General features: G+C 43.7%; 1 protein-coding gene across 1 annotated transcript in view; it reads left to right on the top strand.

The window, feature by feature from the left end:
* The first annotated feature begins 1,315 nt into the window (after positions 1–1,315).
* The window catches only part of nell2a (neural EGFL like 2a), a 55,059-nt gene continuing 44,347 nt past the window's right edge, over positions 1,316–12,027 (top strand). The window contains exons 1-3 of the mRNA XM_062461456.1: positions 1,316–1,706; positions 2,001–2,129; positions 10,479–10,629. Coding sequence (XP_062317440.1) covers positions 1,655–1,706; positions 2,001–2,129; positions 10,479–10,629 — 332 coding nt within the window. The 5' untranslated portion in view covers positions 1,316–1,654. The remainder of the gene's footprint in view (positions 1,707–2,000; positions 2,130–10,478; positions 10,630–12,027) is intronic.

The following is a 12,027-nucleotide window of genomic DNA, read 5'->3' as shown; positions in this document are numbered from 1 at the left end:
TTGACTACATTAGGATCGCTAGTCAGCAAGATGATGGTGGAAGTGAATGAGGCCCAGAGAATGTGGTAATGCATCCTGGATCTGTCTGGTTTTCAGAATCACAAAGAGCCCTACTTGTCCTTGTCACTAGGGGCAGTTTGCCCTGCACTATATTCTCAGCTGCCCACGTTATAATGACTTTATTTTCCTGATGGCCCTTTCGAAAATGACAATTTGTAGGCTATGCAAAGTAATTAAATTCCCTGTGCCTAGACCTGGAATAAATACGATAATATGAATATTGAAGTGAGGGCTGTAGGGCTCTGTTGGCTTATACACAGAATATGTACTTGCCTGGCAAGATTGCAAAGGTAGTGCTTAACTGAACTTTACTGACAACTGACAAAAGATGCCCACTGTTGTGTGAATGGAACATAGGTGAATCTATAGACTAGCAGTGATGACAGTATGGCTCAGTTGGATCAACAGAGACTGGCATAGTGAAGTTGTGGAAATGAGAGGCATTGATGAAAACACAGAAACTCTTAGTACTATATTAGTGTGTCACTATTATATATATTGAAGGATTATGTAGTGTCAAGTGGGAGAGGATCTGCGAATGTTCCCAAAATGGAGTCTGCTTGCTCATAGATAACGCTTGTCAGCCCAGCTTGACAGGCCTCATGGCCAACAAAAGACTAGCTCTGGGATCAAATGTTTGGACAGAGCGATTTGTAGAGTGGAGATTGCTTCAGAACTGCTTGTTATAAAGGCTCGTATTCATTTCCATCTGGCAGTCAGTTTGTTATGGTTTTTAGGAAAATATTATGGGATACAGTGTATCTAGCTTTTGGGGAAATAAAAATCTTGGCATGGGTCTCACGAAAGGGATGTATTGCAAACAGGCTATTGGCAGCCTACTTTTGTGGCGGGTTGGGGTAGGGGTGGAACGTGGTGGGGGTCGGGAGTGACGAACATTTTAGCAAACATATTACTGAGTTAACTGAATTGACTCAACAAAACACAACTATCAAAGCCGCTACCAAACCTACTAGGCCTAGCCTACGTCTTATGACAACTTACGGCAAACGTATTTAACATTGGATATTTCTTTACGTGAATAATTTTACAACAAGTTATTGTATAGAAGTCAACCTGGTAAATACATCCTTTTCATTCCCTTGTTTTGTATCCAAGTCAAATGTCCCCACAGTTCCATTCTATGTAGCCTACACATCAGACCGAGATCAACACAAGCGTCAGTGCGTTTCGGATTTACATGGGAGTTTCTCAAGGGAAGCCACAAGGGGGCTTAATCGGACCTGTTCCATTTTCCTCACTCCCTTCTTTTCCACCCTGGAAACAGGGTACCCTCTCCGCTCCACTGGCTGTGCTTCGCAGAAACGTTCCTCTAACTGACGGGAGTCTGCTTTGTTACATCCTCTACCTACCTTCCCACCTGTGTGTCACGGACGGTCGGGCATCTGCAAAAGGGATCTCCAACTGAATGGAATAACAACATACGCCAGACGTTTCATGTCAAACTGGGCGTCCAAGTTCTGATGGGGGTTCAAGAATTGGGATTTGTGACTACGCTGGTGTTATACAGTCGCGTGTGTTGAACCATACTGTCTCTCTGAAGTGGACAAAACATGGACTAATTTTTGTATTCACAATGGGATTATTACAGTTATTTATTGTCTTCAGTGTATTTGGCAGCTATTCAGGTAGGAAACAAATATAACCTTACAGAATTTGGCCATGATCATTTTATACATATTTAATCGTATAAAAACATACAGCTGTGATCAGTTACTCAGGGTTATCCTGATTCTGTTGCTTATCACGGAAGATAGTGAAACATTTTTTGGCTCTTCATAGTTGACGAGAAAAAACATCGAGTGATTTCACCTTCATCTATAGGGCACTTTAAGAGCAATACGGGAATCATTCCGGAATTCGTTAATGTCTCATTGTTAATATTTTCGTCCACACATTGTGTTTGTGTCTTTGTAAATAAGTTGTAGGGTTTGGAGTTGATCCTACTCTTCGTATCAACGTTTTCGATGAATTAACACTTGGAGAAGGAATTGATGGAGTTTCTCAAGTCCAGGGTTTCCACAGCGAGTCTAGAGCCTTCCATTTCCAAGGTAAGACTCGCGCTTGCTCTACTCTATACTTGCTACTTAATGTATGGAACTCAGACAGGACAAACTGAGCCTAAATTTATGTTTCATAAATGGGTTATAAACAATGCAAAAGCAAACATAAATTTAAATACAGAACATTAAAAGTTATTTTACTTCGCAAAAATAACCTAGGGAAATACAAATCCTATAGTTTCAGTATTTCATACAATATAATTTCATATTCAATTTCATGCTTTTCAAAAGGATATTCTTGCAGTTGTGATGCTATGTTTTCACTTCTAACAGGCCATGGGGCCTCAAAATGCCTCCTGTCCAAAACAAAGACCAGCATTGTCATAGAAAGTGGGATGGGAAGGAGAGAGGGGGGCAAATAATGATGGGAAGAGTTAGCATAATCAGATTAGTCTGCAACAAACCCCTATATTCTGAGATGTATAAATTGTGGATGGTCAATGAATGGGCCCTAGTCAGAATGGCCCCTCAATGACCCTGGTGCTGTGGGCTGTGGCTATGGGCTGTCTAGACTGGAACCTTGCACTTTTGAGGTTCATGTTGTTTCATTTGTTTGATTTTTAATTTAATTGACCTATGCACTATTGTAAAGCTCTCTCTTGGAAGTCGCTTTGGATAAAAGCGTCTGCTAAATGAATACATGTAAATGTAAACCTACTGTATTCTGTCGGATTCTTCAGAAGGGAAGCAGACCTGTAACAAGGTGGATTATTGCTGGATGTAATCCTAAATGCCTTTTCCAGTCACAAGCTAATGTAATTTTACCGTTAACATAGTTTGTCTCATCCTTTCAGGAGGTTAGGAGTTTGGGAAATGCAGTCATTAGCGGAGATCTGCTGTCATTCTGTTGTTGTCACAGAGTTGTCATTTTACTGTTCTGCCTTCAGGGCTTTGACAGGTCTGTGTGAATCAGCCTAAGATGTCCATTGGAAGGTGACATAGATATAAAGATACACATCATATTTCAATGTGTTAATTTAACACAAGGTATGTTCAGTTTATTGTAGAGTGTTTGCATTGGTCCATTCTCATGATGGACCTATGTAATACTCCTGTTATTACTATTATTGAAATGTTCTCATTAGATGGATGGATGGATGTATAGATGGATGGAAGGGTGGGTGGGTGGATGGACAGATCAATACTTTATTCATCAGCTTAGGGAAATTGACATCACCAACCTGATAACCACGTTGTCTTAAAAACCTAGAAGCTTGCTGATTGAATCTTAATTGAAACATTGTTGATTGATTGATTAGTGGCTTGAGAAGATGCCATTTTCTTCTTCTTGAGAATGATATGTATCACTATTGGCTATGGAGAGTATCAAAATGACAATCCAAATTATATAATTCCTGCTTTCACCGGATAACATGACTGGGGAAAGCTATGATAGGAAGCAATCTTAAAGCTGGTGTAGGCAAGTTTTGCAAAGCTAGCTATTTTAGCTTCTATTCCAAACGATTCAAACCATAATATCCCACCCCCTCCCTTCAAAGCCACTCCCACAAAACACATGTACGCGCTGCCTGACTACAGAACTGCCGGGAGACTAGTCTAGTTAGTCCATGAGAGAGAGAGAGCTTTTGAGAGAGCAGCATCGTTTTTTTCATGTCGCATTCACATGTAAGAACACACACAACACTATCATAATGAACATAAAGATGGCTAACGTTAGTACTCACTACTTTCAAGCATGCATGTTAGTGTGGGAATGGCCCCTGGTAGGACCCTGTAAACGTTAATGGTGAGCATGTGAATGAAGGAGAGACCTGGTTTTGGGACGTCAAAATGTCTCTTCATTATAAATCGGGCAGATGATGTAATATGAATCTATTCTTTCAGCGAACACTTTAAAGCTGGTGTAGACAAGTTTTGCAAAGCTAGCTATTTTAGCTTCTATTCCAAACGATTCAAACCATATCCCACTCCTTCACTTCAAAGCCTCTCCTACAAAACACATGTACGCGCTGCCTGAACACTGCTGGGAGACTAGTCTAGTTAGTCCACGAGAGAGGTTTTGAGAGAGCATTGTTTTTTTCATGTTGCATTCACATGTAAGAACACACAAAACAGTATCATAATGAACATAAAGATGGCTAACGTTAGTACTCACTACTTTCAAGCATGCATGTTAGTGTGGGAAATTCTATAATAGAGTTTGAACCTATTGCTGGTGAGCTCTGAAGCCCCTTTAAATCTCTCAGTTCTCGCCAGTGTGGAAAAGCAACACCGATATTGACTCTGGTTTTACTTCTTGCTAAATCCAATCTCCTTTTGTTGGTAGCCTTTTCAACTACTGTCTGTTTTCTCTTTCGTCTTTTGTGAAATCTGGAACTGAATTTATTGCCTACTCTTTCTCCGCCATTCTTGTGCCTTTAGCTTGGTTGTTTAGAATAATTCTGCCAAGCCTACTTGAAAACTACAGTAATGCACATTGAGTGCAGGGGCAGAGTGTGTGCAGGTAGGTAGGTAGACAGACAGGTAGCCTGTCCAATCATTAGTCTCGGAACGGTCTTAATGATTTGTCGTGTTTATTACAGTCCTTGACGCCCACAGATGTCAGATTAATTTCATATTACCATCAAACCTTAAAATGTATCAGTTGCTATCAAGATGTGAAGTTTATTTTGGCAAATATGACAAAAAGTGCTTCTCAACAACATTGCTTACACCATCTCTAAGTAATAACAGACACATATGTAGGTATCTGGAGTCTAAGTAACAAATTAGAAAACAATCGAATACAATTTTAAAGTAATAAGTCAGTTACATTTGTCAAACATACAGCTAAGTTTGGCTAAGCTCTTCATATGATAATGCCCATAATGCAGCTCAAAGGATATGTTCCAAAAAGGGCATTATGCATCTAAAACAGTTGGTTTCATATCTATACATCTCGATGATAGTCTCACACTGTGGTGTATTTGGTTCACACCCTTCTCCTGGCTAATCAACTACATAGCTTCACAGACAATCTTTGTAGAAGTAACACAATCGCAAATCTCTTTCATCGCAAAGATCCAGAGACCTGTGAGAGAGGGAGAAAGATAGAGAGAGGGAGATAGAGAGGGCGCCTCCGCCTCTCTAGTTTGCTATTTATGTCACAAAATGAAAACATGACTCCCCGCACCCTTGCCGCTTCGTCAATATACCCCTTATTTCTCTGGATTACCTCTGAGCAGAGTTTAAGCACATTCATTTAGCCCGGCAAAAAGCTCAGTGTTATTTATGGCTTTGCCTGCCTACATCATTCATTTAGAATGTCTCTGTTAAGTAAGTGATGTTTGGGGAAGCAGCTAGCTCAACAGCGCTAGGCAGACCTGACCTCCCGTGTTCGCTTTCAGCCAGGATGGATAGACTAGCACGGTCTCACTAAGCATCCAGTGTACGCTGGAGCTCGATAGACTGTGAGTCGCCTTAGCTAGGCTAACGCAGATGCATGCATGGCAGTGACATTCACAACCCTCATTAGATAGCATGTTGATGGGCTGGTTGTGTCTGCTTGCTGCCCATAGGGATGGCAGTTATCTCTGGGAGTTGGAAGGAGAGGAGGAGGAGAGGAGGAGGAGAGGAGGAGGAGAGGGGAGGATACTGAAAAGCGAGGAGGGAGGAGGACAGGCGATCTGTGTGTGGGTGTGTGCTGTGTGAAATTGTGTGTACGTTATGTCTGTCTGCCTGCCCATCTTTGCCAAGCACATCTGTGTTTGTGATAAAAAAGCAAGAGATATAGGAAGGAGGGAGTGTGGAGGAGGAGGAGGGATGGCTGTTTAGAACCCCCCCCCCCCTGCTGCCAGTTGCCTTTGAAGGTACCTGTCAGGCATACAGTGAGTGGCATTAGGGAGACAGGCCTCAGGGAAGATGGAGCTGGAGGAATGCCCCTGGCTATATCAGTCCTTCCTAATTAGAGCAGGGCACTATGGGAACTAAACCTCATCCCACATATCGCGCGAATCATTTAGTCCTGTGTATGACTAAACCAGGTTAAGAAGCATTTCTCTGCACAAGCCATATAAGGTGCTCGAGATGCACATGCCGCAAAGGATGTTTTTACTGTGTCGACTCCGAGCACATTATTTTTTCATGTTCTCCTTCCCAACGTGCAGACTAAACACAGATATAGGATCCATGATCATTAGCTGGACCGTTCCAGTTCAGCTCAGCTCAGCCTTTTGGCCCTGTTTGCGGCAAGGGCATGCAGAGTGAGTAGCCTAGCCTGATGCCAGCTCAGAGAGAGTCAAAGTGTTCTTGACGGCAGCCAGTAACCTAAGGCCTCCTTCCACCTGTGCAATGTTGGTTGTGTCTCACCAGCCAGCCAGAGCAATGTCTGAGGAATGTTTGTTCTCCTTGAGAGGGTCTCAGCACCGCCAGTGAAGTGTTTCAGTACCGTATATCTGAAGGCCATTATGCCCCTGACTGTAACACTATTGGAGGGCAGCAGGATGGAAGAGCATCATTTATTATACAGCAGCGCTCATATAAGGTGTGTGTGTGTATTTCTGCGTGTGTGTGTGTTTGTGTGTAGGTGTTTGTGCGTTGTGGCCGGCCCACAAGTCAGGAAGCATCTGAACACCTACATTTAGGACCACAGACACACATGGCAGTTAATTCCCAGTAAAAAAAAACACTGGGTGACACAGCACATCCTTTTGACCATCCACCGGAACGCAATCAAAGCATTTCGTTTTTCATCTCTCTCAGGCCAACCTGATCCCTTGTTTTTAAAAATTGCTGATGGTGGTCTGGCAGATATTCATGTCACCTCCAGGCCACCGTATACCATTTATTCCCGAGGACTGTAGGTTGACACCATCTGAGAGACTGGGTTAATGTCAGGCAGAGACGGTTGGTGACGGTCAAACTGGAGCCGGTGAGGGTGGTGCGGAAGAACTGCTGGGCCAGCAGTCCTGGAGGTGCCCTTGGCTCACTTCAGTATTTGTTCCAGTAGAATGACCACACAGTGGGGGGAGCCCATCCACTGAATACAGATTGCTAGAGTGCATTGGATAATTCCAAAGCTTAAGGCTAGCAAAAGGGAGTGTGTGTACATGCTGTATGTGTGTTTGTCTATGTGTGTGTTTGAAGTTTCCATAGTGGAGTTTATCATTACTACAGTCCCCCAGAGAGGTGTTCTTACGCTCTGCCCTCATGCTTCCCACACAATGCGCTTCACATTGACAACTCATAAAGTTTGATGTTCTTTAATTACTTCATGTCCCAGAAATATATATATATTTAATACTTTATTTTCACACTGTGTTCCTTTGGCCCAGTGGTAATTCTAGACGTGTGGACAGAGGGCTTCTCTCACTATTGAAGTGTGACATCTGATGGACGAGTCCAGCAGTCCCCTCCTGAAGGTCAAAAAGCCTGCCCTTAGTGTTTACACAGATTCATGTTTTTAGGTCTGTTTTTGGGGACGCTGTAGGGGAAGGCATCTCATACCGTAGCTGTTTGAAACGAAGGACATCTTACCTTACAGACAGGGAACATTTGGTCATGCATATATGGAGTCAGTTATGAATTTACCTATCTCCCCTTGGGAAGGCTCATTGAGAAACGTTGTCTTCTCTGCACCATACAGTACAGTATACGCTGGAGCTAAGCTTTTATAAGATAAATCCAGGGGAAATGTGCGAAGGTTGTGTTATTGCCGGGTGTGTATAGCTCCTCAGATGTGCTCTGGGGCACCTGTTCTAAATGCTAAACCTGTTGAGCAGTGATTAGGATTGGCCAGCCAATATGTCTGGGGGGATGAAGGGTGATGTGTGCGTTCGTCGATGTGTGTGTGTGTGTTAGAGGGACACACTTTTGGAAAGACTATGAGTCAGACAACATCAAGCAGCTTTGTCTAGAAAGAAAAAGTCTACCCTCAATCCATGTGATGAGAACTACCATTCGACAGTTCACATCAGTGAAACCCTTTAAAGCCACATATATCCTGAAGATACGATTACAATAGTCCAAACCTGTGCTTCCCACAAACAACTTCTGATCCTCAGGCTTCGGAGCGCTCTGTGATGAGGCCTTAAACAGTGCAGTATTTCCTCATAACGACCTGTGGGCATTGAGGTACTAAACTACTAAACTAAGGTTACACGCAGTATCACGGCGCTGGGTGATGCAGTCAGCATTGTTTTTCGAGATGCTATTTCCCTCTGGCCAGTTTATTTAGTGTCAGTATCAGCCTGGTCGTTGAGAATGCTAGGAGCAGGTGGTCTCCCCCATGCAGAAGCTTTCCAACAGATAACTGACTAATGGCTCCTGCAGAGAGGGGAATTGATTTGTGTGAAGGGGGGAGCTTGGCCTGTCTTCAGAAAGAGGCTCATCAACTCCTCTCCCTTGTGCTAATATCGGGGGGAGGGGCTGGTAAACCAATGCCCAGGTTGAATACATTGGTTGGGGTCCTTGTGCTTTTGATTCAGGCATCTCCACAGGCACCTCTCATCACCAGCTAGTCACAGACGTTACGGGAGAGGGGCAGCTGAGTTTGCCCCTAGCCCCTCCCCCCTACCACGAGGAAACGGGCGGTGGGTTAGAGAGCACATACAGCCACCGCTAGATCAAAGGCTGACGACATGCTGGGTTTCCTAATGATAGGGTCTCTCCACACCCCCTTAGCCCAAACCCTCCCCCGCCTCACCATCCCTCTGCCCAAATTGCCCATTGTGTCTGGGATTGAGATATCAATGTGGTGTCCTTGCTGAAGCCAGTATCAAACACGATCCACCATACTGAGGCCTGGTGTGTGATAAGCCATCTAAGTACCATCTGCGTGATGGACTTGCTTTTTTTATGGAACGCTTTTAATGCACACTAATTGCACTTCTGTCTCGGAGCGTTATAGTGACTGCATTGTTTTTAATTCCAAATAAAGAAGTGAAAGAAAAAGTCTTTCTCCATTTCATAATAATCTGTAATTATAATTTGGAAAGATGCTTGCAGCAAAGACACTGCAAGGCATTAATCATTTCCACCTAGGTTTCTACACTATTATGAGAAGTGGTCATTTATTTGGATTTAATTATTCAGTAGCTTTCTGTTGCTAGCAGCAGGATGTCGCTAGGCAGAGAACTGCACCTGTCACCTGACCATCTGCCTCACCTCAGCCAACGACATTGGGCTGAAGCTAGCTTGCAGTGTGCTGAGAGCATGTACTGATGCACACTATGTCTCCCTGGTGGGCCCAGATCCAGACAACATTCTTGTTTTGACAGGAACGGCTCAAAACATGCCCCCCATGGGGTGGCTAGCTTACATCAGATGAATGCTAACCACACACTATGCTAGCTACGTGCTTTCCATAAGGCCACGAACAGAACTGAAAACATGTCCTCCAGAGTGTTTGCCCTCCATGTGGCATGCTCCATCAAGTCCTTGTTAGAGCTTTTAGATAGCATTGTGTTAATTGGCTACTCCCACCAGCTGGAAGTAATGTCTTATCCACTGAGTAAAAAGACAGCCATGCAAGCTAGCATCCTGCAGCGCTAAAGTGTGCCATGGCATCTTGCATGCATCCCCTGGCTGGAAGTGAACCCTTTGATGTGATGGCTTCTGAGAAACGTCATCATTTATTGATAGTTCCATTAAAGTAGCAGAGACGTCTGTTCTGTTAGTTAGGGAGGAGAGGAAAGGAGGAGGGGAATGGAGGAGAGGAACGTAGGGAAGGAAAGGCTGAGACTGAGACTACTCTCCCTGGTGGGAGAACAGAAGCTTCTCCAAGATCAGAAAAGGCCCAACTCCACCCACCGTGCTTTCTGTCTTTCCTCTGCTCATATATCTGCCGTCTCATATCTGTCCGTCTCAGCACCCAGATAAAAAGCCCAGGTGCACCTCTGAAGCTGTCGGAGATAGATAAGAAAGATTCGGGGAGGGAAGCTGACGTGCTCTTGACGTCTGTTGTATATATTTGGCAATGCCAGCTGTGATCTGATGTGGTTTCATGGGTAGAAGTTTTCACGCTGTAATAAACATTTTGTCTCATAACTGTGGGCTCTGACAGAAAAACTTTAGGCAGCAATGTCAGTTTATTTCCTTCTTTTGTTTGGTTTGCACTTTGACGACAAGCACGTCCGTCAACATACATCATCCAAGAAGTACTTCACACCAGTAATCATTCTGCACAAACAGTCCCCATCTAAAAAAAAGCAGACATGACATTTGGGTCACGAATCCATCGATGCTAATTAATATGAATAATGTCAGTATGTATTGATCATTCTCAAGTATCGATGTTTGGTCGTCCCTTTGGTGATTTTGAAAATGGATCCTTCTCAGGTATTGAGTTTGGCTCCCGTTTGGTGACCCTAATGACCTCCTCCTCCCCTGCTCCTTCAGGTTCCTCCAGGGAGGTGAAGGCCCCTGGGGACGTGTCTGAGCGGATGCTGCGCAAGCTCAGAGGGAAGAGTGAGTTCACCATCCTGTTGACCCTGAAACAGGAACACCTGAACTCTGGGGTCATTCTCTCCATTCATCATGCTGACCACAGGTACTGCAGCTCACGCTGACCCACTTTATTACATTTGACATTTTTGTGTCAGCGAGGTTTAACATCATGAGAAGTAGAAGTTGGAGACAGAAGACTGTGGTGAAAGATGGTGTTTGAGACTTGATGTCAGTGTTGTGCTAACCTAAACGAATGTACACACCGCGCCATTGGGGTCGCAGTGACCCTTCCTCCTACAAACAGTGCATATAAAAGAAGAAAATCAAGGATCAGAAGGGCATATAGTTCCAGCAGTATTTTGGTGGGCAGTGTCAAGGGACGATCTGTATTTACAAGCCACACTGCAGAAAAGGAAAGGCTCAGAAAAGGCTATCTGTGTGCACACTTATCTGGACTACAAGATTGTAGTTTAGCAGCCTAGTTTAGTAGCCTACTGAATTGACATTGTCTTTTATATTTGTGAAGGTCTGTAACATGAGTTGATGGTACTATATCATTGTGCTTTTGTGAGCTTTAGGGCTTATCATGTTAGCAGATAAGCAAACCAACTAAGCAGCAATGTGTACTGACAAAGCAAATCACTCTGTGCAAACAATTTATTCATAGTTCTTCATCCATCCCAAAATATACTCCCCATAATCGTGAACAGAAAAATGATGAGACTTTTAGCATACTGATATGCTTTCCATTAGCAAGCTAGCTGTCGCTGCCAAAGAGATCAGACTAGCAATCTGAACACTGTATAACGTGTTGATTGAACTGTGTACATTAAAGTCAGTGTGCAGAACAGACCTCACAGCGACGCTAATGACTTCTCTCACTACTGATTAGCCTAGCTGAGCGAGACTTCCCATGCAAGAAAGAAAGCTCAGTTTAATTTCTAAATGTTTAGGATATTTAGTTTCGGCACTACTGGGTCTGTGCAGCCAGTGGGATCTTTAATACGGGAGTGGAGTTGAAGTCGTTAGATTTAGTTTGTAGATAAATCAGGTCTGCTGAAACACTTCTCTAAGTGGCTGGTTTTTCTTTCTCTTCAGAGCAGTGCTTTCCAGAGAGTGTCTGTGTAGCGAAATAAGCCTTCTTTAACAGTGTGGTTGATGGCTGTATTGGCAGCTCTATTAGCGGCATGTCATCAAGGTGAATCTGTGCACTGCAAAGAAAGAAGAGCAGCTGTGTCTCTCGGGTCTTGTTCCTCACGCATGTTGATTGCGGATGTTGTTGAGTGCTGTGCATCGGTTTACGATGCATGTTTATGTGATTGGATCTGGGAATGGGGTGCTTATCTACTGGGTTTGTTGTTGTAATGTCTGATGTCAAGAAAAGTGTAATGAATGTGTTTTCTAATTTAGTAATTGATGAGTGCGTGGCGATGTAGATGTCATGAAAGGGCTCAAGTCTGCTCGCAGGCAAATTAGCTTGTTTGTGTGGATGTGTGTGCTT

Source organism: Osmerus eperlanus, chromosome 5 (assembly GCF_963692335.1).
Source record: "Osmerus eperlanus chromosome 5, fOsmEpe2.1, whole genome shotgun sequence".
Taxonomy (NCBI): Eukaryota; Metazoa; Chordata; class Actinopteri; order Osmeriformes; family Osmeridae; genus Osmerus; species Osmerus eperlanus.
This window is presented reverse-complemented; position numbering and strand designations above follow the sequence as displayed.